We start from the raw sequence: 25981 nt of genomic DNA, 5'->3' as shown, positions 1-25981 counted from the left end.
CCAATGACTTGGCAAAATTTAAGTCATTGGTTAAAATGCATGACTAAATTGACCTAGGAGCATGTGTAGGATGTAATCATCTTCTATTTTGAAGTAACCTCTGTATTTTAAAAGATATAACTATAGAAACTCTACAAACAAAACTAGACCAAAGCATTAGATCTAAATTAGATTTTATTTTAAATGATGAATAATAATACAAAACAAATAGCAGTCATCTATACATTTGTTTGTTTGTGTTTTTTCTTGGTTGTTCCTTGGGAACTTGTATCACAATCTTCTGGTAATTTATGTTTCCTTTCATTAGTGCTGGGAATGAGAAATATCAATGTTTTTTTTTGTGTGTAAATGTAGCAATTAGTATGACAGAACTTACTTAACTTAGCAATACAAATGTAAAAAAAAACAATTTATGACAAAAAATCTAAAACCATTTGCATATATGTGTTAAAAATATGGTAAATAGTGATCTCCCCTACTAAAGAGCCTTTAGTGTTTGTTACTATTAATAGTGAATAGTTGTAAAAGAGGTGTATTTTTATGAAAAAAAAATGCTTGCATAAGTGATTTAAAAAATTAAATTTTTCACTTTTAGAAAAGGAAAAAGTAGCCGTTGCATCAGAACTTTAAATGGTCTTAAATATTATGATGTTGGATTTTCACTATCTTTTCTAGTTTACGAGATCTAAACGGGACAGACGGACATTCCACACAAAACTAATAGCCTCTTTTCCCCTTTCGGGGGCCGCTAATAAATGAAGGGTTATGCCAAGGAAAGTGTAAAGTTATGTTCTTGTTAATGAGGTTCCACAATAAAACATATTCAAAGATTGTTTAACTGCCCTTTGGTATTATTGAGTAATTATAGGGAGATTTATTATTAAGAGTGTCCAAAAAAAATTAACATACCTTTTCATAGACTGAAGGGAAATGTCTAAATCTTTTTCTGCTCTACTGCTACTGTTACATTTGTCCTACATTTGAAGGAAAAAAAATAATTTTCTTTTTAAATAATACAAAGTAGTTTTCACCCATTGCAATGGGAAATTTGATCCAGTTCTTTGACTTGATGAACAGAAAATGTTTTGGATGTATAGGTATAAAAAGGAAAAAATAAAATTGATGACTAATGTCATAGTAATTTTTATCAAGTTTTTTCTTGCAATATAGATCTATATATAAATCATGTAGGGTAACCATAGAATCTCTACTAACAAGAGTTGTTTGCTTCTGAACTTTGCTGAAAGTTTCTCCTTGATCTTGATCCTTGAGTTCTCTGAAGAGCTGGAAAGAAAGTTTCAAATAATAAAAACAAAACAAAAAAATTAAAGCTTGGTGTTAAATGGATGATTAAGTGAAGGTACTACCAACCTTAACAAATTTCGTAATGCTCTCCTTAAACTGTCCTAATATTTGAGTGACAGGCAACTCTAGATCTTTCTCTATGTCTTCAACTGTTTTATGCTGCAGACCCAGGGCTAGTAGAATGCTCTACATACAAATAAATTACAGTGTTAAAATTTTTTTTTTTTTTAGCTATAGAACTTTTCATAGCAAAAAAAAAGAAAGAAATAAAACCTATTAACCTAAATAAATATTCAAAATAGCTCATATATATGCCTGTATTTTTAGAGAATGATCCACTTCACAAATGATAAGAAATACTTTTGGAAATAAAAGAGACACATTTACAATAAGGAGGTGCAGTGACTACGTGGTAGAGCGCTTGGCTTCAGAACCAAGAGTAGTGAGTTCAAATCCTGGTGAAGACAGGGATTTTTAATTTTGGGATCTTTAAGGCACCTCTGAGTCCACTCAGCTCTAATGGGTACCTGACATTAGTTGGGAAAAAGTAAAGGCAGTTGGTCACTGTGGTGGCTACATGACACCCTTATTAACCATGGCCACAGAACCAGATGACCTTTACATCATCTGCCCCATAAATTGCAAGGTCTGGAAAGGGAACTTTACTTATTTACAATAAACTGAACACAACAGGTGGAGGTTATTTGTATGTGTTCGCACTAATATGTCTTAACAAACCTTGAAACTCTCTAAAAAATTAGCTTCTTAGAGCTAATACTATTATTCTGTAAATCTAGATAGCATGATAATTGAATTAAAATATAGTGTAGCTCTCAACCTTTGTGGATTTTAACTTGACATTGACCTGAAGCAAGTCAGAAAATGATATGTCAGGAAGTGGTGTCATTTCATTATTTTTTGTTGAAAGTGTTTTGTACTGAGCTAAACTATTAAATATAACTGGACTTTTGGCTAGTGCAGACATAATAATATTTTCTTCTCTCCAAAGGAGATTTTTTTTTCCCAAAAGAAGTTATTATCACAAAAGTAACCTTTTATTAGATACATGTAAAAGAGGGAACTTAATTTTTTAGACTGTTTTTTTTAAGCATGTTACCTCAATGTTGTAGGCTTTAAAAAAGATTCAGACACAAAAAAAAAAGTTTGGATAACTTACACTTTGAATGATTGTAAGATGAAGTTTGATGAGGCCTGTGAAGTAAAGTCTGGAGAGAACAGGAAGTACATCAACTATCATGTGATAGTCCACCATATTGTTGGAGTACAGCTTCAGACGCTGGAGGTCAGAAGGATTGAAGAACATTGTCAGCTGGGATAAATTAAGTGGATCTGAAAATGTTCAAACTAGAATGAGCTTATGCATGATGATGTGATATGCAAAAAGATAGAAGTTGTTGTATATCAGTAAATAATATTACTTACTAGAAACGTGAAAGAATGGTAAGTAAAACAAATTTATGGGACATCTGAAAAATATTTTTTTTATGCGTTATAAAATGGCTTCATTTCTCTACTTAAAATTTGCAGCTCAAACCAAGAATGCCACCATATTTTCTTTTATATGCTGTTTATATGTTGTTAAAAAAACAAAAAAGCTACACTTTCTTTACAAATCAAATATGTTGGCTTATTATACTGTTATAAACCTGGTGGTGGCACAGATGGGGGTAGTGGTGTGTGTGTAGTCAGCCGACGCAAATCGCCCCAGGCCAGCGCTAGACGAGCGGTCAACCATGACGAGTTACGACTGTCAGCCGAGTCAAGTGTCAACAGGACAGTTCGGGAAGGATCGCCGACGTGAACAGAGCTCAGGAGCGTCACGAGAGTTGTAGTCATCTGACCACCTAGAAACGTCGAGCGGCGTTCTGTCCGGTTCGAGAAGGCCAGCAGGGACCCTATATAAAGAGCGAAGGTATCAGAGACCAGTCAGTCACAACTTCCCGATCTACAGTTCGTTACAACGGCTCACGTTACTGACATTAAACTATTACGTTTTTTTCAGGCCCAGAGTTGTCAAGTTCTTTAAATTTGGTGGTGTCGTTTGGTGCAATTTGCAGCGAGCCGGATAGGGAGATTTGTAACAATACTGTATTAAAAAAAAAAATTCACTTTTCCTGGTAGATTCTTAATTTCACTTGTAGTTTCTTCAACTCTCCCATTTCATTAACGTACAAATGTTAAAGGTCATGGTGCCAGAAATCTTGTACTCTTTGTGCCAACGTTTTGGCGGGTCAGATTGAACCACGTCGTGGGCCAGATGTGGCCTGCAGGCCGTATTTAGTGGGATCACTGGTGTAGACAGATGTCACACATGGTGAAGCACAACAAGGAGAGATAGTATGATTTGCAGTAGAACTGCTCAGGCCATTACAGATAAAATCTGTACCAATAAATTGTTGAAGTTTTGATATTAAAAATAGTTGAGTCTAAAATGAAGACATGTCTATGTTACAGTACGTATATGACAACCAAAATAAAAAAAATGCTTTTTTTAGCGGCCCCCATAAGGGGAAAAGCCGCTATTAGGTTTGTGCAAAATGTCCGTCTGTCACACTCAGATCTCGAAAACTAGAAGAGAAATGAAAAATATTTTTTCTTCATGCGATGCAGCTTGCAAAGTTTAGGTGCAATGGCTACTTTTGGTTTTCTAAAAGCAAACCGTTTAATTATAAAATTAATTATGCAAGCGATTTTTTCAAAAAAATACACCAATTCTAAAACAATTACATAAATGTAAGGGAGGTAATGTTACAATATGTTAACAAAGAATGACAATTTTTTGTGTATTTTCAGTATCACTAAGTCGAATATATTTATAAAATGTACAAGAAATGTTCACAAAAAATATAAATATTAGTTAAAGGTGTTTTTTCAGGGTCAACTAGCTGTTAAAATTAAAAGAAAACATTTATGTTTGTTTATAAAGGCTTAGAATGCACTTTGTATGTAAATATCATGCACATTTTTTAAAATGGACTTTTTATGCAGCGACTTTCATGCAGTAGCGTAACAAGTAGCGGCAAAACATGGTACTAATCAGTTTCCTCAAAATTTTTAAAATAATCAGATTTTATTTATTTTTAGTTTAGTGCCCACATCAGGATAAAAGATGCAATACCAAAAGATTATCTAAAATTGCTCATCTGACATATTGTACATATCAACTAGTTATGTGTAATATATCTCTTTATCAATAATAGGCTATTAGTTTGTAACCAGTTTGTTATTAAGAGCAATGCCTGGTTGTGCGGTTAGCATGCTGAACTGATTATCTCGACGGTCCCGGTTTCATACCCTGCTCGCTGCCATCCCCCGTCGTCCAGTGGGAGATTTGGATAAGGAAGTAAATTATCTTTAACTTTGAAGGAACATCCAAAACATGGAAAAAAATATTTTTTTATAACGCCAAATGAAACTTTGAAACAATATTACTTTTGACAATGAAAACAAAATCACGCCTTGAATATTCCTTGCGAATAGGCGTATCCGACAGGGATCCGACTCCGACCGCCTCTGAGTTTGTGAGACAACACAAACTCTCTTTGTAATCTTGTATAATTTTTTTAAAAACATATCTAAAGAAAAGAACTGCAAAATCCCTGACATATTTCTCATTACTACAGGGTTTAGCTCCCATTTTCTGTATAAACAAAATTAATTACCATTAATTGATTAATTAATTGGTTAATTTTTTTTTTATTTTTTAATTATTGTATTGTCATTGACTATAGAAAATTGAAAAACTTGCACAAAATGTAACAAAAGAAATAGCTCCACATATACAGCCATATTTCTCAATACTGTTGGATTTATTTTCCTTTTTAATACCAAACAAATTAAATAATTACAGATGATGATTAATCAACTAATTGGTTAATTTTTTTCATATATTCATGTTTTGTTAGGTACAATATAAAATTGTTTCAAATAACATCATCAGAGAATGGGTGTGGGACAAAGAGCCTATACACAATGTGTACAAGAAGGCAGACTGAGTTGATATACGCTTTGTACAAAGAGTAGAATTTATGTCAACAGTTGTTTTTTGAAGTGGCCTATTACAGTACATTGGATTATCAATAAATTATTTTTTTACCTGTTTCAGTTGTTTTAACATTTTTATTCCTCAGGATTTCTAAAGCGTGGCTGGGTTTGAAAGTACGAAATTGATATGATAAAAGAGAGACAAATCTTCTTTGAAAATCTGAAGAAAAAAAAACATAAAAAATGTAAGAGTAATGAACTCTTATTATCAAAAAAATTGTTTGGTGTTTTTATTTGGACACGTGACAAAGTTATTATCACCTTCAAGTGTCACATGAAACAGAACATGTATCGTTACAATTCTAAATCAAAATGTTATGAAAGTATTTAAAAAATCACCTTTCCAGTAAGATTGCAAACAGACTGGCCTCTCTACCTTGACTGTGTTGATTTCTTTTATCATGATACAAGAGTGTTCTCCGGTGAGCTCATTCTGTTGGTGGAATTTGGATCATTCTTTAAAACTATTCTGTTTCACTTAGTTAACAATTTTTAGCAATACAAGTAGAATGTGTCCACTTACTGGAGTTTGTCTTAAATATAATGGAACATAGCCAGATTTCTTCCAAAACCTGAGATCAAACAAACAAAAATCTGTGATGAAAATTTTTAAATAAATATATTCATAAAATATTGAACAATGTTTCCAGAATTTTTCCCTTACCAAAGTAGAAATGAAAAATGTATTTTTTTTGAAGGTACATATATGTAATGCAAATGAAGCAAACAGGTGAGGATATGGTGGTAAGACTTGTTACTTTATGTGAGAGTTCAACATTTGACAAAAGAGAGAGAATTTTGATTAATATATTATATACATTACAGTTCAAGCATATAATCTTCTGGGTAAGAAAATAAATACTGTTAGCTGAAATGTGTATGCCTGGTCCTGAGGTATATTCTCAGGCTGTTGTTATGATGGTCCCCAATTCAAACCCTGCACAGGAAGTAATTATATTAATTTCTAAGGAAACATCTGAAACATACTTTAAAAAATGGAAACAAATGATACTTCACCTTACCTGAAAAGTTCAGAGGTCAAGCCAAAAGACACACCCAAATAGTGCAGCTTCTCAGGATGTGAGTCTTCAAGTCTGACCAGAAGTGGAGGAAGTTTTGTCCTTGGCTCCAGTATTTCACTGAACAGATTAGTTCCCTTGAAATATTTCAAAGAGTTTTAGCTTGAAGTACTCTTACAAATTGAATGTACTAACAAACTAAACAATGATAGTCATCAAATCACCTTTTTTTTGTCCATTTTACTTGAGATGTCAACATTTTCATCACTGCTATTCTCAAGGTTACTCCCAAGATCTTTAGTGTCTTTCAGCTTAGAGAATTCCCCTTCATAAAACTTTTGGAGCTGGTCCAGAGCAACTGATCCATATCCCATCTGTCAAGTAGTTTTGTGAAAATGTCTTATTCAAAAGTATTTAATCCTATAAACATTAAAAAAGAAATATGAACTCTAAAACAAAACTAATTCTAGATATGTTACTGCAAAACAAAACTAATTCTAGATATGTTACTGCAAAGTGTCAATCTGGCATTCTATAGAATGCCTAAAAACTTCAAAGTACGAAATGAATTCTTGATTTTCTACTTTGTATAGAATGCCTAGGTGTTCTATTGAATGACTAGAACTTCTTTAGGCAATGTGTGAAATGTTGATTTAAATTAATTTATTAATAATATACATTTCTTGGAATATTTTTATTTGCAGTAAACTAGATAATTTAGTACTCTTCTTTAAAGTGTGGAATATGGTTGAATAGTGAAAAAAGGTCCAATATATACCCGTGCACCCCTATATATAAATATAATATATATATATTAAAATAATAACACAACCTTAAAGAAATTTTGAATGACTATGTATATTTTCATTTTAAAACGCATCACTCACACAAAAAGTGAAATACAGATAAATACTCACTCGCTGATAGTCTGGATGTGTTGCTATTCTCACTACACGAGCTCCAGAGAGACAAGCAAAGTTGTGATCTAGGAACTGAAGGATAGACAAAGTCATTATTTCATTTGTACACAAGCTTTTTTTTAACTGATAGTTAAATTGTGTACAAACAAATAATTTCTTTCTAGCCCATGTTAAACAGGTAAATAAATTGTGGCACTACAATAATAAAACTAAAAGAATGGAGTAATATGTGACATCTTGTACTAAGGTGTTTATTTAAAGAGAACCCTCAGGTGTTCTTGCCCTAATTGCATGCATCATAATCATCATCAAACTCGATTTGAGTGAGGGCTTGAGAGGCTCAAATCCTCTCTTGTAAAAGCCCTGGACAGAAACCCTGCTGTCTTGCGTAGTGCATACATGTCACCATACAGGTCTCCCAGACCTGTTGAGACGGAGATCAGCAAATATGGGGCAGTCAAACAGAATATGAGGCACAGTTTCCTCTTCTTCCCCACAGCGGGGCACCATGAATTGAAATTTGATGTTCTTATCCTAATTGCACTAGATGATTTGACCTAGTTGGATTCTTAGATTTTCTATTTATAGACAATTATGGCATTAACGTATCTGTGAGAGGTTTCATATTAATATATCCTGAATTGTTAATTTTATAACCTTTATTGGGTTTCAAACTAGATACACTTGGTTTATCAGCCAAGCATCTCATATGCCTCAACCACCACCATTGATTAGATATTGATAATAATGTAAAAGCTTTTCATTTTATTTTTAGATAATATTTTACTTTGATAAAATTTTAAAAAGATTTTTGTTGAATTTTTTTCCTTAAAATCTATGGAAAATATTCATATAGTGTCAGACCTAAGACAATTTGATTTATTGCATCAAGTAATTAACTTTAGTTTAACAATGAGAAAAGAGGAACATCATAATATTTAAATCAGCAGTGGCAAAAAGTTCTCCTTAATATATGTTTCAACATTTCTTGCATATTTCTGCTAAGTGACCTGTTGGGATATTGTCCAGGGAATCAAATCTCCAGATGCTCTGACACCTCTGTCTAAATTCTTGGCAACACTTGATTTAGTCAGTCCTCCTTCTAAACAAACCTTCAAAGTGAGAGTTGTAATTCAATTAAATTTTAAAGCTTTCTATAATAATGAATGTTTTCTTTATGCTATCTGTATTTTAAAAAACTGGGACCTAAATATTATATTTTTATGAAACAAACAATGAGGCAATAAAGATAGAATCAATTTCGATACCAGTATTTAAAACTTGCAACAAAATTTGTCACTACCTGCAAAACACATAAAACTTCAGGAAGGTCCTTTTGATTGGCTCTGGTGGGACCAAGCAGAACAAATATCTGATGGGCAGGTGCATCAGACAAAAGCTGAAGGTCATTAGGGGAATTCTGGGAAATTAAAAACAAAGACAGGAATAAAAATTTGATTATAGAAAAAAGAAACTAAACAACTTTATTGGCACATTAGAGTTACCTTAATTATCCAAAAAAGTAATATTTAAAAATTAAAGAAAATTAAAACAGCAAATAAAAAAAACAAAAAAAATAAATAATAATAAATATATGGTAAAATAACTTCTAGACATAACTGTTGTGTAGAAATACAAAACAAAGCAAAAGAAAATTTTACTTCAAGGTTTTACAAAAATAATGTGTCTAGTTTGAATGCTCTCATTAAAAAAAAAGATATTTCAATTTTCCTAGCTCCCTACTAAATCCTCCTACTTCCCTATACAGCCCTCATATATAGAGTTGGTCCATCATGGTTTGATGATGACCACTTTAGTCATTCAGGGGGCACAGGGTTTTGTATCTCCTTATGTGGCTAGTGAGACCTATATGAGCCCAGAATCTTCGGCTGCACACAGGTTATTCCAGTTGGAGCTCTCTCCCAAACCAGCACTTCTACCTCACTATTTAGCCCTCCTATCTTTTGTTAGCCTTAACATAACAACTAGACACTAAGCAGCCACAATTCTCTCAGTGCATTAGATATGGCCAGTCAGACTCACACAAATACATGATTGTGAATATATATTCATGTCTATTAACATAATCAAACCAAATTTTGTTCTAAAAAAAATGACCTTTTAAAAAATGCACTCTCTGCTAAAATAAGAATTTGTTATTGTCCAAAGCTATTTTATTGCAAGTTGGTTATGATGATATTTAACATGAATTGGAGATAATTTCACAAGTCTAACCTTGTAGTGGGAAGAGACATAGAGTGCCATTACTTTGTGAAGGAATTTCTCTGAGGCTCCATGGAAAGAAAACAAAGTGTCTCTGTTGACAGAGTACAAATGGCAAGAGGATGCTTGTGGACAATCTGATATTGACCAGGGATTGATGTTAGCATCTAGACACAACAGATCATTGAGCCAAGCCTCGACTGGATCATTTGGAGCATAGCGAACTGATTCCTTTAGTTCAAGTTCAACCAGTGTGCGACCTAAAGTAGAAAAACATTTAGGAATGAGGTGCATCTTCAAAACACAGACAATTAGTTCACAAAATGTAAACATATTCTCACCAAAAGTGACTTTGTCTGTTTCTTTCCCTGAAAACTTTGTCTTTTGGCTTCCAGTTGTACAGCTTTGTTGTCTTAGTTGATGAATGAGTTTCAATGACAGTGATCTCCCTGTTCCTTCATACCTGGTGGGGGACAAGAGATTTTGAATATATATTTATAGAGCTATTATGGCTGAAATAGGAATCACATGGCCTACATAGAGCTATTATGGCTGAAACAGGGATAACATGGCCTACATAGAGCTAATATGGCTGAAATAGGGATAACATGGCCTACATAGAGCTAATATGGCTTAAATAGGAATCACATGGCCTACATAGAGGTAATATGGCTTAAATAGGAATCACATGGCCTACATAGAGCTAATATGGCTTAAATAGGAATCACATGGCCTACATAGAGGTAATATGGCTTAAATAGGAATCACATGGCCTACATAGAGCTAATATGGCTGCAATAGGGACAACATGGCCTACATAGAACTTATATGACTTAAATAGGGATAACATGGCTTACATAGAGCTAATATGGCTTGAATAGGGATAACATGGCCTACATAGGGCTAGCATGGCTTAAATAGTGCCAAAATGGCCTAAATAGTACTGATTTGCAATTCACTGTTATATTTTTTATGGTAGAAAAGAAACTATCTATATAATTAAACACTTAAAAGATAAAAAACTACCAAAAGGCATTTACTGGGTGCTATGTTCAGGTGCCACAAATTTTGGCTGCCAAGTTAAGGATTTCAAAGTAAGTTCAGTTCAAGGCTAGTATTTTAGTTCCCTTAGGTTAAATGAGTGTCAGGGAAACAATGTTCATGTTAAGAGTTGCTTGCATAAGCAGGTAAGCTTTATTACTTATAGAGGTTTACTTATCGAAGATGGACCTTATAAATAGTTTCCAATAAAAACAAGTCAATTCAGGATATCTTGTTGTTGTTGCTTCTATGTGTTTAATAAGACATAATAATTGAGCAAACATTTCAAACATTAACCTTACCCATTGATAGTAGATGACATAAAGACTAGGTATGGTCCTAACAAATTTTTCACCAATGGTAATGGAATGGCAGCAGCTTCATCAATACAAACTAACTCAGCCTGTCCAAGTTTATGGGAGTCAGCAGGGTGGATATACTAAAGTTAATGAAGAAAAAGAAAAATATATCAAATACTTTAAAAAAGAAAAAGGCTTATATTAAGCATAATTGTATCATTTAATCTGGATCAGTGATGTAATTAAATTTGTTATAGTACTAGACTAACAATAATAAAACTTTGTGATTAGAAATATTTTTACCAATTGTTTTTTTTTAGCAAATGTTCATGCTTTTAGATTCTCAATGTGCTATGATACTATAAATTGTCTGTACCAGTTGGAAAAGAGGGGGGGGGGAGAAAGGGGTATCTGGGTGAAGGTTACCGTGATCACTTTTTAAATGCATTTTATTAAAAAAATTAAAAGTTATTCAGCTTGAATTAAAACTTGAGGGTTCAAGCCAGCGAAGGCTTATGAAAATAGACGGTTTTAGAGTTATCTATTGTTAGTTTCAAATGACCCAATTCTCTTCACAAAGTATAAAGGGGACTAATTCAACTGGATGGCTGCCTGGTCATGCAGTTTGCACACTGGACTGTCGTTCAGACTTATCAATGGTCCCGGGTTCAAAACCTGTCCGCTCCCATCCCCCGTTGTCATGCGGGAGGTTTGGACTAGGAAGTAATTTATCTTCAACTCTGAAGGAACACCAGAAACATGTAAAACAAACAACTTATACCAACAAATTAGTCAAGTACAGTTTCTTTCCCTTGTTCAATACCAAACAAATAATCAATTACCAACTAATATTTTTTTTATTGATTCTTCTTTTGTTTAACAGCTGGAAGCTAACATGTGTCCAAGGTCAGATTTTATTGTATTTTTCTATTTTCTATTTGGTAACTTGTTGAGTGACATAAACTGATTGGCTAGCTATCAAGGGGGGTCAAGTTCAGATCCCAACTTGAGCTGAGGTGTGGTTGCTGAACGCCTAAAGGCAGCATGAAAAACTCCTCAAATACCCCCCCCCCCCCAACCACTTCCACTTAGCACAAAAGCAATAAAGAAAAAAAATAAAGAAAAAAATGAATAATTTTGTCTGAATATTTTAATTCTACCTGTAGAGTTTGTCTATGATTCCTGAATATGTTTACTCTGACCACAGCTTTATTGAAGTCGGGATTGGTGGAAGTTAGGATTTCATAGTCTTTGTTTTCCTGGTAAGTAAATAAAATAATTTACACAACTGAAATAAACAAAATAAATAAAATAATTTACACTACTGAAATAAACAAAATAATTTACACAACTGAAATAAATAAAATAATTTACACAACTGAAATAAACAAAATAATTTACACAACTGAAATAAATAAAATAATTTACACTAATGAAATAAACAAAATAATCTACACAACTGAAATAAATAAAATAATTTACACAACTGAAATAAACAAAATAAATAAAATAATTTACACAACTGAAATAAACAAAATAAATAAAATAATTTACACAACTGAAATAAACAAAATAATCTACACAACGGAAATAAATAAAATAATTTACACAACTGAAATAAACAAAATAATCTACACAACTGAAATAAATAAAATAATTTATACTACTGAAATAAACAAAATAAATAAAATAATTTTACACAACTGAAATAAACAAAATAAATAAAATAATCTACACAACTGAAATAAACAAAATAATCTACACAACTGAAATAAACAAAATAATTTACACTACTGAAATAAACAAAATAATGTACACTACTGAAATAAATAAAATAATTTACACGACTGAAATAAATAAAATAATTTACACTACTGAAATAAATGAAATAATTTTCACTACTGAAATAAATAAAATAATTTACACTACTGAAATAAATAAAATAATTTACACTACTGAAATAAATAAAATAATTTACACTACTGAAATAAATAAAATAATTGGTACTGAAATAAATAAAATAATTTACACTACTGAAATAAATAAAATAATTTACACTACTGAAATAAATAAAATAATTTACACTAATGAAATAAATAAAATAATTTACACTACTGAAATAAATAAAATAATTTACACTAATGAAATAAATAAAATAATTTACACTACTGAAATAAATAAAATAATTTACACTACTGAAATAAATAAAATAATTTACACTACTGAAATAAATAAAATAATTTACACTACTGAAATAAATAAAATAATTTACACTACTGAAATAAATAAAATAATTTACACTACTGAAATAAATAAAATAATTTACACTACTGAAATAAATAAAATAATTTACACTACTGAAATAAATAAAATTATTTACACTACTGAAATAAATAAAATAATTTACACTACTGAAATAAACAATGTTACCTGATATCCAAGTGCATCAAAACCTTTAAATATGAATTCAAATAAGGTTTTGAGATTTTCTGGACTAGGAGCTGTCACAAATATATTTGAATATCTGAAAGATAAATTATAGCCTTTAATATAACTCAAATTTGTGAAACTAGAATATACAAACACACACACATTTTCACACATTAAATACAATGGGATATTTAACTTTCTAAGATAGATAAATAAAAATAAAGAATAATGTTTGCATTTATAAATATTATTAATATTTTTGAATGCAAACATTCTTAAGATTAAGATGTATTCACAAAGCTGCGTAAAGTATTTGAAATTGTTTTAGTTCTGATAATTCAATTATTATATTTTATTAACATAATAAAATGTAAAAACAAAATAGTTAGGAGCAGCCAAAGCTTGATAAATTAACAAACTCCCATAAAAACAGTGACAAGGACACCTATTGAAATGAAATCAAGGATAAAAAAAAATCTTTCAAGATTCTGATACATACCCGAAGTCCACAGATGAAGCTAGAGACAAACCAAGTGTAGCTGACTTACCGCGGCCTCTGGCGGCAGTCATGACCACTGTACTTGATAAAGTTTTCTTTTGCAAAACTTCAATTAATTTCATAAATCCATGAGTCTGAAAAAGTTAAAAGTAACTAAAATGATTTTAGAAAAATATAGAGAAAAAAATTTTGATTAGACAGCTAACATACTGAGCAATGCATTCCTCTAATCAAACATTAGAAATAGTTTACCTGATCTAACGTTCTACATAATTGAACAATTTTGTGTGCTGTAATATTTGTCTCAGGTATAGAATTGATCAATTTTGACATTTCTGATTGCACTGCATAAGATTCTTCCTAAAATAAAAATTATTGTTTCATTCTGATTGGTAAATTAAGAAAAAATTCTCAAGACAGCCTTCTGTTATTAAATATTTAAAATTGGTAATAAAAATTTATTAGAAAAATATTTTCCAGATACTAATTGAATTCTATTATGTTTTGAATGAATTAAAAACATTTACTCACATGAGATTTTGCAGGAAGCAGTTCAATGTCAAGGGCATGTGATGAGATTGGAAGCAGTTGTAACTTGTCATCCATTACCAAACAACTTTTACAAGTTCCCAATGACAAGACAAATCTATAAAATGAGATATTAAACAATATACTTAAAGTATAATAAACAATACACTAGAAATTGATTTCAAAATGAAAAGTTGTTCACATTACTATGAAATCAAAACTACTTGGCTACTTAACAACAGGGGCTCTATTTCAAATGCCAAATGTGTTTAGAGTTGTGTTTTCAGATGCAGCATGTAAACCTCCCAGATCCCCCCCCCCCTACCAGTCCATTGCAGACTGAGTACACTATAGTAAAAGGTGCTATACAACAACAAAATAAATATACAAGATTTGTAAGAGGTGGAAAAGTGTATCATCTGACAGAAAATAAAATGCTTACTATAGTACTGAGACAAATTGTATTACAGGCAAAAACCATAAGGCAGACCCCCGAATGCGATGTGTTGAAGCAGGCCAGAGCCCTCCATGGGCTGTAGCGCCACTGGGATGTATGAATGGACTATTGAGACAATGGGGCATGGTGGCTGAGTACTAAAGCACTTGGCTTCCTAAACAAGAGGTCCCAGGTTTGAGCCTCTGAAGACTGGGATTTTTAGGACACCTGTGAGTCCACCCAAATCTAATGCCTAAATGGGAACCTGACATTAGTTGGGGAAAGAAAATTAAAAGCAGTTGGTAATTGTGCTGGCCACATGACACCTGTTGTGAACTTCTTACTTGGATTAAACTTGACACATAACATACTTCTTTCAATGACTTAAAGAGATGCCAGAGATGAATTAACAACAAAATATAACTTTAATAAAAGTAAACAGGAATAACTGTAGTTGTAGACAACACATCAAATGTTAACTACTAAATATACATATAATTATGAAAACTGACTTCTATATTACTTATACTATACGACTAGGCTCCCAAAACTCAGGCCTCCGACAACAATAACAAAACTCCAAGCGCTGTCACTGTCCCAACCAATGAAATAATAATAAATAAACATAAATAAACATAGAATTCTTTAAATCTTACACCCAAGATTCTCTCAAGTGTTGTTTACAATATTATATACAAACATAGTCACCACAACACCCTTGTTAACTGTCGGTAATAAAAACAGATAAATATATAACCTATACATAATCTGCCCTATAAAACCCAAGGTCTGAAAAGGGTACTTTACTTTCTTTTTAATACTGAGACATCTAGCAGATTAATGCTATTATAACCTAAAAGTTAAATATGATATGATAATGTACCACAAAGCTGCACAAAAGTTGGTAAAGCTGATTTCTAGATAGAAACATAATAAATTGACATAGAAGAAATCAAAGCAGTTATTAACAGTTTGTTTCAGTATAAAAAGTGTCATAAATCTTTGTAATTCATATCAAGAGCAACAGCCAAGCCTCAGCTATGGCAAATAACTTGATACTTTTTGGAAACTATCATTACATTTAAAGTCAATAACAAAAAAAAAAACAAAAAACAACAAAAAAAAAAACCTTTCATTGAATCTTCCAATCACATCTTGATGAGACTCTGTGCGAAACTTGGCATGAACATCCTGAAATCCAAAGTTCATATCAATGTCAAAGCAAAGGTACAGTCTGACAAATAAATACTATAAATAATAATAATATTAAAAACTTTTTCAAAATTTAAAACAAACAAAATTTTTTAACATATATTTAAACAAAACAAACAAAGCTTATCTAAGGGGAATGCAAAAATCACTGCCATCTCAATAATGCAAAAGATGATATTAAACAAGCATCAAAGGCAATATCCTGTACTAAGAATCTACTTCTGTATTTAATCAAAACTTTATGGAAACATTCTGAGAAAAGTTAAATAGATGTTAGCTCTAGGAGTATCAACTACACAATGGCCCATTAGCTACAACAACAACAGACCTAGTTTCTCTAAACATAAATTATTAAATGATAAATTAAATTATTGATGGGAGATCACAAAAACTACTTTGTTTTTCTAATTAATTTGTCCTACCATTGTCAAAGTAAACAACTCTTTGAGCGATGTCATTGGACGCAACAGGACTACAATTAGGCCACCTCCTTCCACAGTTTCTATTGTTCTTGCTAACAAATTAGGAGTCAAAGCTTCAAAATCCTACAACAAATGGTGTACAGTGGTTTAGGCTTAATACAAATAAACAAACTCTAAATAAATAAATAATTTGTATGCCAGCTGACCTGTAAGATGCACATGCCATATGTATTTCCCAAGACTGTGTGTGAATCTGAATAATGACAATATCGAATACTGGTGGATGCAACAAACAAATCAAATGGGTCATCTTCATTGACATTCAACCTGCCACTTTTGATCTTTTTCTGAATCTGCTTCATTTTTTTCTTTGTGTGGCTTAAAATTCAAATTTAAAGATCAAGTTACATAATGCAATCTAATTTATGTTAATATTCTAAATTTAAATAGTAGCCTAACATAATTTTAACAAAGAAAATACCTGCTAAATCCAAGTTCCTTTTTGTAGCACCATAATACTGAAGGTCTGGCATTTCCTTTGGCTTGACTCAACAAGTGATGAAAAGTAACAACCTACAGAAAGTATTAGGAATGTACATTAGTGTATAGACAAGCTTTCAATTTAATAAAAAGATTATTGTAAATAACTATTTAAGTTTAAAACTGATGTATCCATTCAGTACAGTGGTATAGACGCACCCTGGCAAACTAAGTGTTTGTGATTCAAATACTGGTTTTAGAAACTGTATTAATTGAATTTCAGTGCCTCTTTTTTCCAAATGGATAGATCCACACAAGCATAAAGAAAAGGATTGTAGATGACACACACCAGAAGTAGAAAGTGCAACAGCGTTTGGTGATTACAGATGCCCAACTTGTGACAGCAGCTGTGTATTAAGGATTGGCCTCTTTAGTCACATGAACAGTTGGAAAGGGAAAAAATCATCCCTTGAGATGTAAATTGCCACAGATTAATTGAATTTCACTACTTGATTCCTAAGTCCTGTGTACAAAGCAATTAGTAAAGTTTTCTCTCCATTGCTCCAGTGTTTCCCAAACTTTTTCCTTCATGGAACACTTCACACTTTCTGAGTATTTAGAGAAACACTTTGCTTATTTTTTTTTTAAATTCACATTGTGGCTTCTAGTTAATTATTCCAGTAGTTCCTGGAACACCTATTCAGGCCTTGTGTTCTGTGGAACACAGTTTGGAAACACTGCTCTAATGAATGATAAGAATATAAAAGACTAAAATGAATGTAGTTATTCAGTTTCATTTGATGAGCTAGAAAGAAAATCATTAGATTGAAGACTAAAATTTTAAATCAACTCTCTACAGAATTATCAAGGAGGTACACAGATTTTAATAATGATATAAAGACATTGTCTCACCTGATCTTTGCCTTGATTCCCAACAATGACAAATATGGATCGGTGTTGTGTGGACACACCATTGGCAATCAAGAGTTTAATTCTAGTATCAATTTTATCTGGCATTATTACCACTCAATGATGTATAAAGACAAGTAAATCATAAAATTACAACTTTGCACGTTACTGTAAAAAAAAAAAAGTTCAGATCTGTAAATTTCTACATGAACATTAATTGAAGTATTATCACTATAGATTATGAATATGGTAATATGTATATTTAAGCTAACACAATTGCCAATCAAAAAATGAATGGCTTGCTTGAATTCATTTATGAATATGTAATTAACAAATCAACTATTAGGCTAACAGATAAAAGTTTAGGATGATGTATAATTTTCTTATTTGAAAGAGCTTATCTTATCTTAAAAATTAAAGATGTTCCTCTGAAATTATCTATCTTCTTATATAATACAGACGTTACTTCAAAAAAGAAGATGATTACGTCCTACGCGTCATGCATTTATTCATGTATATTAACCAATGACTTAAATTCAGCCAAGTCACTGGTTTTCCTGGCTAGCTCAGGCAACCCATTCCATGCTCTAATAGCACTAGGGAAGAAGGAGTATTTGTACAAATTTGTCCTAGCATATGGGACGACGAATGTGCCTTTATCTTTGTGTCTTTCAGAGTATTTTATTAAATTTTGTTTTTGTATTTGAAGATTATGGTTCAGTGTCTTATGTATGATTGCTACTTTACTTTTGAGCCTTCTGTCCTGAAGGCTTTCTAAATTTAGTGATTTTACTAAAGGTGTTACTCTAGTCAAATGTGAATATTCGTTTGTTATGAATCTCACTGCTCTATTTTGTGTCTGTTCCAGTTTCTTAATGTTTTCTTGAGTTGAGGGGTCTCAAACGGAGGATGCATATTCTATTATTGGCCTAACCAAGGTTAAATAACATTTTAGTTTTATGTTCTTATTTGATTTATAGAAATTTCTTTTAATAAATCCTAATGCTTTGTTTGATTTTTTTGTAGCTTCATCAAAATGTGGATTCCATGACAGTTTTTCATTTATAATAACACCTAGGTATTTTGCGTTTTTAGTCTGTGTTACTGGTTTGCCATGAATAAGATAAGTGGAATTAATTTGTTTTAGTTTTTTTTGTTACTCTTAACAACTGACATTTTTCTGGGTGGAAAGACATGCTCCAATTTGATTCCCATTTCTGTAATTCATCTAATTCTCTTTGTAAAATATCTGTATATTGTGTTGTTTTTATTGCGCTATATATTATGCAATTGTCTGCAAATAATCTGACTTTTGCTCCTGAAGTAATGCAATTTGGTAAATCATTTATGTAAATTAAAAATAGTAGTGGACCCAAGACTGTTCCTTGAGGTACACCTGAGTTTACTGTTATCGGTGTTGATTTAGAGCCATTTATTATTACAGTTTGTTCTCTCCCTATCAGAAAATCTTTAATCCACTGATGCAGTAGACCATTAATGCTGAAATATTTTAATTTTTTAAGCAAACTATGGTGGTGAACTTTGTCAAAAGCCTTAGAAAAATCTAGTAAGATAGCATCTATTTGTTCACTATTATCTAAACCTTTTGAAAAATCATCAATTAGTCCTATTAGTTGTGTTTCACATGATCTATATGTAGTGGAGTGGATATCTTTTTAGAAAACACCGGCCACCCTGATATCCACATGACCCTTCACCCTAGATGGCACCTTGTGTCCGCGCATGACAAGGCAGACCAACGTGGGCACTGTCCATTCGACCGGCATCTCTTGTCGCTGTAGTGTCTGTATGTTACTGGACCTACGTCGTCTCCACTCCCTGTTTGTGTCTGGTTCTACACCATGTGTTTATGTATGGCTGCAGGTCTTTAATGCATAATAAAGAGATTGAAATCGTCCTATGAGTTCCTTTCATCATTTAGAATTTAGTTGTCTTCTGTGCCAAACCCACCACAGAAACTTGGTAGCACGAGTGGGGTCAGGAAGAGAGACTACACTGTGGGATCAGAAGACGTCTCAGAATCTGCTTCCTGAAAACCGAAACTAAGAAAGTGACAACCAGACGTAGATGTCTACAAGTAACAGTTAGTTTTTTTCCCGTTTCTGTACTTTCAAATATTTTCTATTTTTGTTTTCTTCTTTTTGTTTCAGGGTAGTTAGATTTAGTTTTAGTTAGTTTTTAAGGTAATTTGCTTATATTTTCTTAATTGTGATTTTACTTAGCTTGAAAATTGTTTCTGTTGAGATATATTTAGTTATTAGGGTACTATTATTGTTAGAGTTTCTTAAGACCTGCAGCCAAATGGAGAGAAATATGGTGGAACCTAGTTCAGTGAAGGGGAGAGACGTGGGTCCCACGTGCAGTGGATGTTGACTCGACTACAAGCTGAACTTGAGGCATTGAAGCTGGCCTGTCAGCGCCCTCATTACATCATAGAACCTGCTAAAAAAATGAGACAGTTCAGCGGGGATGGCAGAAATGTTGAGGTTTCAATTGAAGATTTCGTCAGAGAAATAAGAGATCTATGGGAACTCCGGCCTTACCTCTCGCCTCAAGAGAAGACTGCAACCATCCTTGAGAACATAAGTGGTCCAGCTAGAGTAGAGGTAGATCTTCAGCCACCTCATATCACAAGTGATCCAGAAGCTCTGCTCGATGCACTTACCTCTGCGTTTGAAGTAGTTATACCGGTGCGAGAGGCAGAGATTATATTTCTGATGTCGCAGCAAAGAAGAAGTGAGTCACTGCTCGAATTCTCTCACCGACTATTTAAGGAGTTCACAACGGCCATCAGGCAAGAACAAAGAGAAGGAATAGATTGCTTCAAGGAGGAAAGATTGAGGGACCAATATGCCTATGGAGTCAGAGATCCAGAACTTCGCAGAGAGCTGTTTAGGTTCATAGCGCAACATCCCCAGATAAGTTTTCAAAGTCTACGAAACTATGCATTCAAGTTGGAGAACCAGAACAAAGATGCAGCTCGAGCCCAAGAGCAGTGGTCTGAGGTTCTCTTAGCAAAATTGGCCAAGTTAGAGAAGCAACTTGAAGAGATAAAGGGGTCAGGCTATAACATTCTGCTGAGTTCAACTAATGCTAACTCACTCTCTAGTCAACAACACCAGGGGTCTGGTTATAACAGTCTGCCAAGCTCAACTAACCCACTTTCTAGTCAACCACATAGTCAACGCAGACCAACACAAAGACACATGAAACATAGCAACCAAAACAGAATTCGACCAACAGCACTGCCGGGTCTTGTGTGGTCAAGGACGAAGAGAGGATTCTTCCCATACACTGATGATGGATCACCAGTCTGCACCCAGTGCTGGGAGGTTGGACATGTAAGGCGTCACTGTCAGCAATCACCACAACTCACAGCTGAGGTTCAATCTGTGTGCAATAGTGAACCCATTGTTTCACAGCCAATCCACCAAGTAGAACAACGAACCAATGAGCAACAAGCTGATGCAATGTACAATACAGATGCAAGTCACTCAATTCAAACATCGAGAAATAGAAACTTTAACTCTGGGCAGCCAAACAAGAACAGGCATAACAGAGTCCGGAGGCCAGATAGACAAAGAAGAAACTACAAGCATTTTAACCAGCCACAAAGACGATTTCGCTCACTGCTCCCTATCACACTTTCTACAGCTTCCCAGTCATTATGTTTAGAGAAAGACAGACCACTCTGTATGACCGATGGAACCAGCACGTTACAAACTGGAAAGATGCTTGTCGTTCCAGAAGACACTGACAAGAAACAGTTGTTTCAGTTTTCAGAAACCTACTAGGCTGAACGCCCCGGGACGGGTCGTTTCAAGCTAGGGGCTCTGTAGTGGAGTGGATATCTTTTTAGAAAACACCGGCCACCCTGATATCCATGTGACCCTTCACCTTAGATGGCACCTTGTGTCCGCGCATGACAAGGCAGACCAACGTGGGCACTGTCCATTCGACCGGCATCTCTTGTCGCTGTAGTGTCCGTATGTTACTGGACCTACGTCGTCTCCACTCCCTGTTTGTGTCTGGTTCTACACCATGTGTTTATGTATGGCTGCAGGTCTTTAATGCATAATAAACAGTTGGAATCGTCCTACAAGTTCCTTTCATCTTTTAGAATTTAGTTGTCTTCTGTGCCAAACCCACCACATATATTTCCTAAAGCCATGTTGGTATGGTGTGAGGACATTATGTTTGTCTAAGTGGTTTATGATGTTGCTACATATTATGTGTTCTAGGATTTTACATGTGATGCTGGTAAGTGATACTGGTCTGTAGTTTCCTGGGTCAGATTTTTCTCCTTTTTTAAATAGGGGGGATGACATTAGCTTCTTTCCAGTCCTTTGGTACTCTGCCCTGGTTAAGTGAAGCCTGAAAGAGCATTTTGAACACTGGGGCTAGCTCATTTCTTAGTTCTTTGAGTAATCTAGCTGGAATACCATCAGGTCCAGAAGCTTTATTTGGTTTGGTGTTGGCTAATAGTTTTTGAATTCCATTTTCTTGTACTACTATATCTTCTATGTTGTCTACTTGGTTCAAATTCAGTAATATGTCTTTGTCTCCTGGGGCTGAGAATGCTGATGCAAAGTATTTGTTTAGGATGTTTGCTTTAGTTTCATTATCATTATGTATTATGTTATGTTCATCTTTTAATGGTGCTATGCCTGTTGTTTCCATTTTCTTAGACTTAATGTATGACCATAGGTTTTTGTTGTTATCTTTAGATATTACATTGTTTATGTATTCACTCTGCAGCTGTCTGCTTACTTTTTGGGTTAAGTGTTTAATTTTTATATACTTTTTGTAAACTCTTTCTGCATTAGTTTCTTTAAATTTTCTATATAGGTTTTCCTTCTGTTTACAAAGCTTTTTTAGTCTATTATTAAACCAGCATTTATTTATTTTGTTTGATGTGTATTTAGTTGGTATATGATTTTCTATAATGCTTTTAAGATGGTTTTTAATGAAATTCCAAATTTACTTATGTTTTGTGCTTATCCTTGTGTTAACTTAATCAGTCATATTCATTAGATTCTCTAATTCTGATAGGCCATTAGTTTAACTAGCTCATGCAGGCAACTTTTCTATGCTATATATGGTAATAGGGAACAAATAATTTTTATATATAAATTGGTTCTGGCATTTAATATGTTATTTAAATGTATTTCTGTGTATTTTATTTTTTTAAAGAAAGTAAAGTTTTCTTCTCAAACCATTTGGCCCATAGGGCAGATGATGTAAAGGTCATCTGAATTATGGCCCACGGTTAATGAGGGTGTCCTGTGGCCAGCATAATGATGAACTGCCGTTACTTTTCCCCAACTAAAGTCAGGTACCCATTAAAGCTGGGTGGACTATTGATCCAGAAATGATAAATCCCAGTCTTCACCAGAATTTAAACCCAAGACCCTCTGGTTCAGAAGCCAAGCAATTTACCACTCAACCATCGTACCTCCAAGTAATTTATTAGGTTATGTTTTTGTTTTTACAAAGTTTATATTACTCACTCTATGATCAGTCTGGTACAAACCTTGTACACATTATTTCTACCAGTTCCTATTCTCTGATAAAGTTGAAACTTTGCAAAATTATTCAATGTGAATGACAACACACATCAGTCAATAAAAAATTAACTAATCAGTTAATTAATTAATTTTAACTAATTGTGTTTTATGTAGAGAAAAGAGAAATACATCTTGCAGTATTAAGACATAAAGGCAATAATTGTGTTGTCCATTGCACAAATATAAGTATTTAAGTGTTTTTTTTCTATATTATGCTTGTTGTAAGTAAGTTACAGTTGAGAGTTTTATGTCCAATGGCTACTTTATTGAGATTTTATTAATGTAGATACACCTTAACAGCTATCATTAAATAAACCATTATGGAGGTATAAATTAAAAACCAAAAATACATTGCAAAAGTTTTATCAATATTTCTAGCTTTATATTACTTAATTACTGGATCTAGAATTACAGTGGTGTAGGTAGCTAAAGTGGGAGGAAAAGGGGTCCAAATCTGAACATCCCCCCTCCCCCACTTGATGAGGGCCCCCCAATTAGTGTCCGAAATTTTTTTTTACATTAAATATTACATTATTCTCATGTCATGATGTCAAATGTCAAAATGCAGGGTCCTCTAAAGAGGTCAAGCCCCCCCCCCCCTCTCCCCAGCTATGCCATTGTAGAATTACTTGGCGCCTATGGTCTTACAATTTATTTTAAAAATTCTTTTTATCAGTTTTTTTTAATTAAAAAGAGATATATCCTATATCTAGTACTATATCTAGACTCTGTAATATCTAGATCACTCTAGATTTTTAAGTTCTAATATTATAATATAATATAAAAAGTCTAGACTATTATATAAGATAAAATCTAGCCTTGATTTTTACTAGATTTAACTAGATCTAGATCATCTTAAATCAAAGCAGTCTTGATTATGGGACATGTACATTCAAGGCACACATCTTTTCTCTTTAGAAGTCTAAAGTGATTATCATGTATAGGTTGTACATAGGCTTCATTTTTCTACACATCACAGAGTTTCATATTTTTGTAAACAACAAAGATTAGCTTCAGGTCAAAGCTGACATGTATGAAAATGTCCATGATTCTACCTCTCTGGGAGAAGGGCAGTAGGTCAAGACTTTTTTTAAAGCCTAATAGCAAATGAAACACTTGAGACGGGTATCACAGGCTTGTAAAAAGAAGGGGAAACACATTATTTCTTTGCCTACTTTTTAAATTGAACTGACGTTAAAATAAGGGAGGTGTCCCTTCATTTTATCTGATTTGAAATTATTTATCATTTTGGGATACCATTAAAAATATTCTAGGTTCTATTTTATTAAGCATTTTAATGTAATATATTAATACTATTAACAGTGTTTTAAAAATAAAACACTTTTAAAGTTTAATTGTAGATTTAGATCTAAATAAATATATAAGTAAATCTAAAGATGCTAATTTATAGCATAATAAGTTTGAAAATACTACAAAGTTTCTATAGTTAACATATAATTGTCACTACTATTCTAGATCTATAGATCTTAAGGTCTGAAAGGGAACTTTACTTTTTTTTTTATTTACTAAGTTTCCATATAATTAGCAAACTCCCAAATATAAAACATTTTTTTTGTGTGTGAAAAAAAATTGCATCATTTTTTTTCTATCAGTGCTTACTTTGTTTTTGGACAATATTAATACCCACACAACATTTATAAGGATGTTCAGTGACACTAAACAACAATTACACAATAAACTTAAATCTAAAATATAAAAGACAAAAATAACTATATTGTTCATCACATAACAAATACATGCAAACAAACATCCAGACAAAACAAAGCATATTGACAGGGGTGATTTGGAGACTATTAAATATTGATTGCCAGGTACACAGTCAAGCAAAAGAGAGCATGTACAACTGGTCTGACCAATGGCAATAGCCTTGTGATGTGTGGCCTAGTGACATAAGCAGGAAAGTTTCTTGAGGAAAGGGTGATTTGGGCTGAGTAAAAAATGCAGTTCATCTCTCACAGCTAGAAACAGAACCTCCCTCCCACCCAATCCAAACGCCCTGAACACTATGACTCATACTGAATAAAGTGAATATGACAGAGTTGACTGAGTAACGATGATGTGGAGTCATACAAAAAAAAATAGGCATTAAGATAAATAATCATAGTGTAGACTAATCTGAGAGATGGGGAGGGGGGCCTGACCAACGGTACTGCGACTGCTGCAACATGTCACAAACCATAGAATAACAAAGAATAGGCTTCAATAGAAATACACTGCTTGGAAAGAGTGACATATTTCAATTATATAATTTTTATTTTTTAATACATAGACATAATTATAATTATGATAATTAAATTTAATCATAATTAAAATACTGGGCTGGTGCCACTGGCGGCACTGGCCTGACTGGGGCACTGGTGGAAAATAAAAAAGAAAACAAAATAATGAAAATAAGGACTGAAAAACACATATCTATTAGATCTAGACATTATAAAATCTAGTAGGTAAGCCCATATATTAAATTACAAACTTATAGAACTAGATCTAGAATCTATAGTCTATATAAACTACTATATTTATTAGTAGATCTAAATAATCTAATACATGTATCTAGAATCTAGTGTAAACTAGAAGACATGTGTTA

General features: G+C 32.9%; 1 protein-coding gene across 3 annotated transcripts; it reads right to left on the bottom strand.

The window, feature by feature from the left end:
• Window positions 1-156: 156 nt before the first annotated feature.
• LOC106072700 (RNA cytidine acetyltransferase-like) lies at window positions 157-25981 on the bottom strand. 3 transcript variants are annotated; one of them, XM_013233138.2, is made up of 27 exons: window positions 25942-25977; window positions 17792-17956; window positions 16881-16972; window positions 16606-16777; window positions 16400-16522; window positions 15895-15956; window positions 14333-14447; window positions 14054-14161; window positions 13802-13935; window positions 13303-13396; window positions 12033-12131; window positions 10876-11012; window positions 9874-9995; window positions 9545-9792; window positions 8613-8729; window positions 8320-8421; window positions 7307-7381; window positions 6614-6763; window positions 6393-6526; window positions 5894-5942; window positions 5710-5803; window positions 5423-5530; window positions 2483-2655; window positions 1372-1491; window positions 1216-1284; window positions 910-974; window positions 157-309 (listed from the first exon to the last, which is right to left on the bottom strand). In XM_013233138.2, exons 2-27 carry the CDS (start codon window positions 17894-17896, stop codon window positions 219-221), a joined length of 2958 nt encoding a protein of 985 aa, XP_013088592.2. In that variant the 5' UTR covers window positions 17897-17956; window positions 25942-25977; the 3' UTR covers window positions 157-218. The 3 variants fall into 3 exon arrangements, with proteins under 3 accessions (XP_013088592.2, XP_055901048.1, XP_055901049.1); XM_056045073.1 differs by having other exon boundaries at window positions 9545-9995; window positions 25942-25980; XM_056045074.1 differs by lacking the exon at window positions 1216-1284 and having other exon boundaries at window positions 9545-9995; window positions 25942-25981.

The sequence above is a fragment of the Biomphalaria glabrata genome, chromosome 10 (genome assembly GCF_947242115.1).
Source record: "Biomphalaria glabrata chromosome 10, xgBioGlab47.1, whole genome shotgun sequence".
NCBI classification, from domain to species: domain Eukaryota; kingdom Metazoa; phylum Mollusca; class Gastropoda; family Planorbidae; genus Biomphalaria; species Biomphalaria glabrata.
This window is presented reverse-complemented; position numbering and strand designations above follow the sequence as displayed.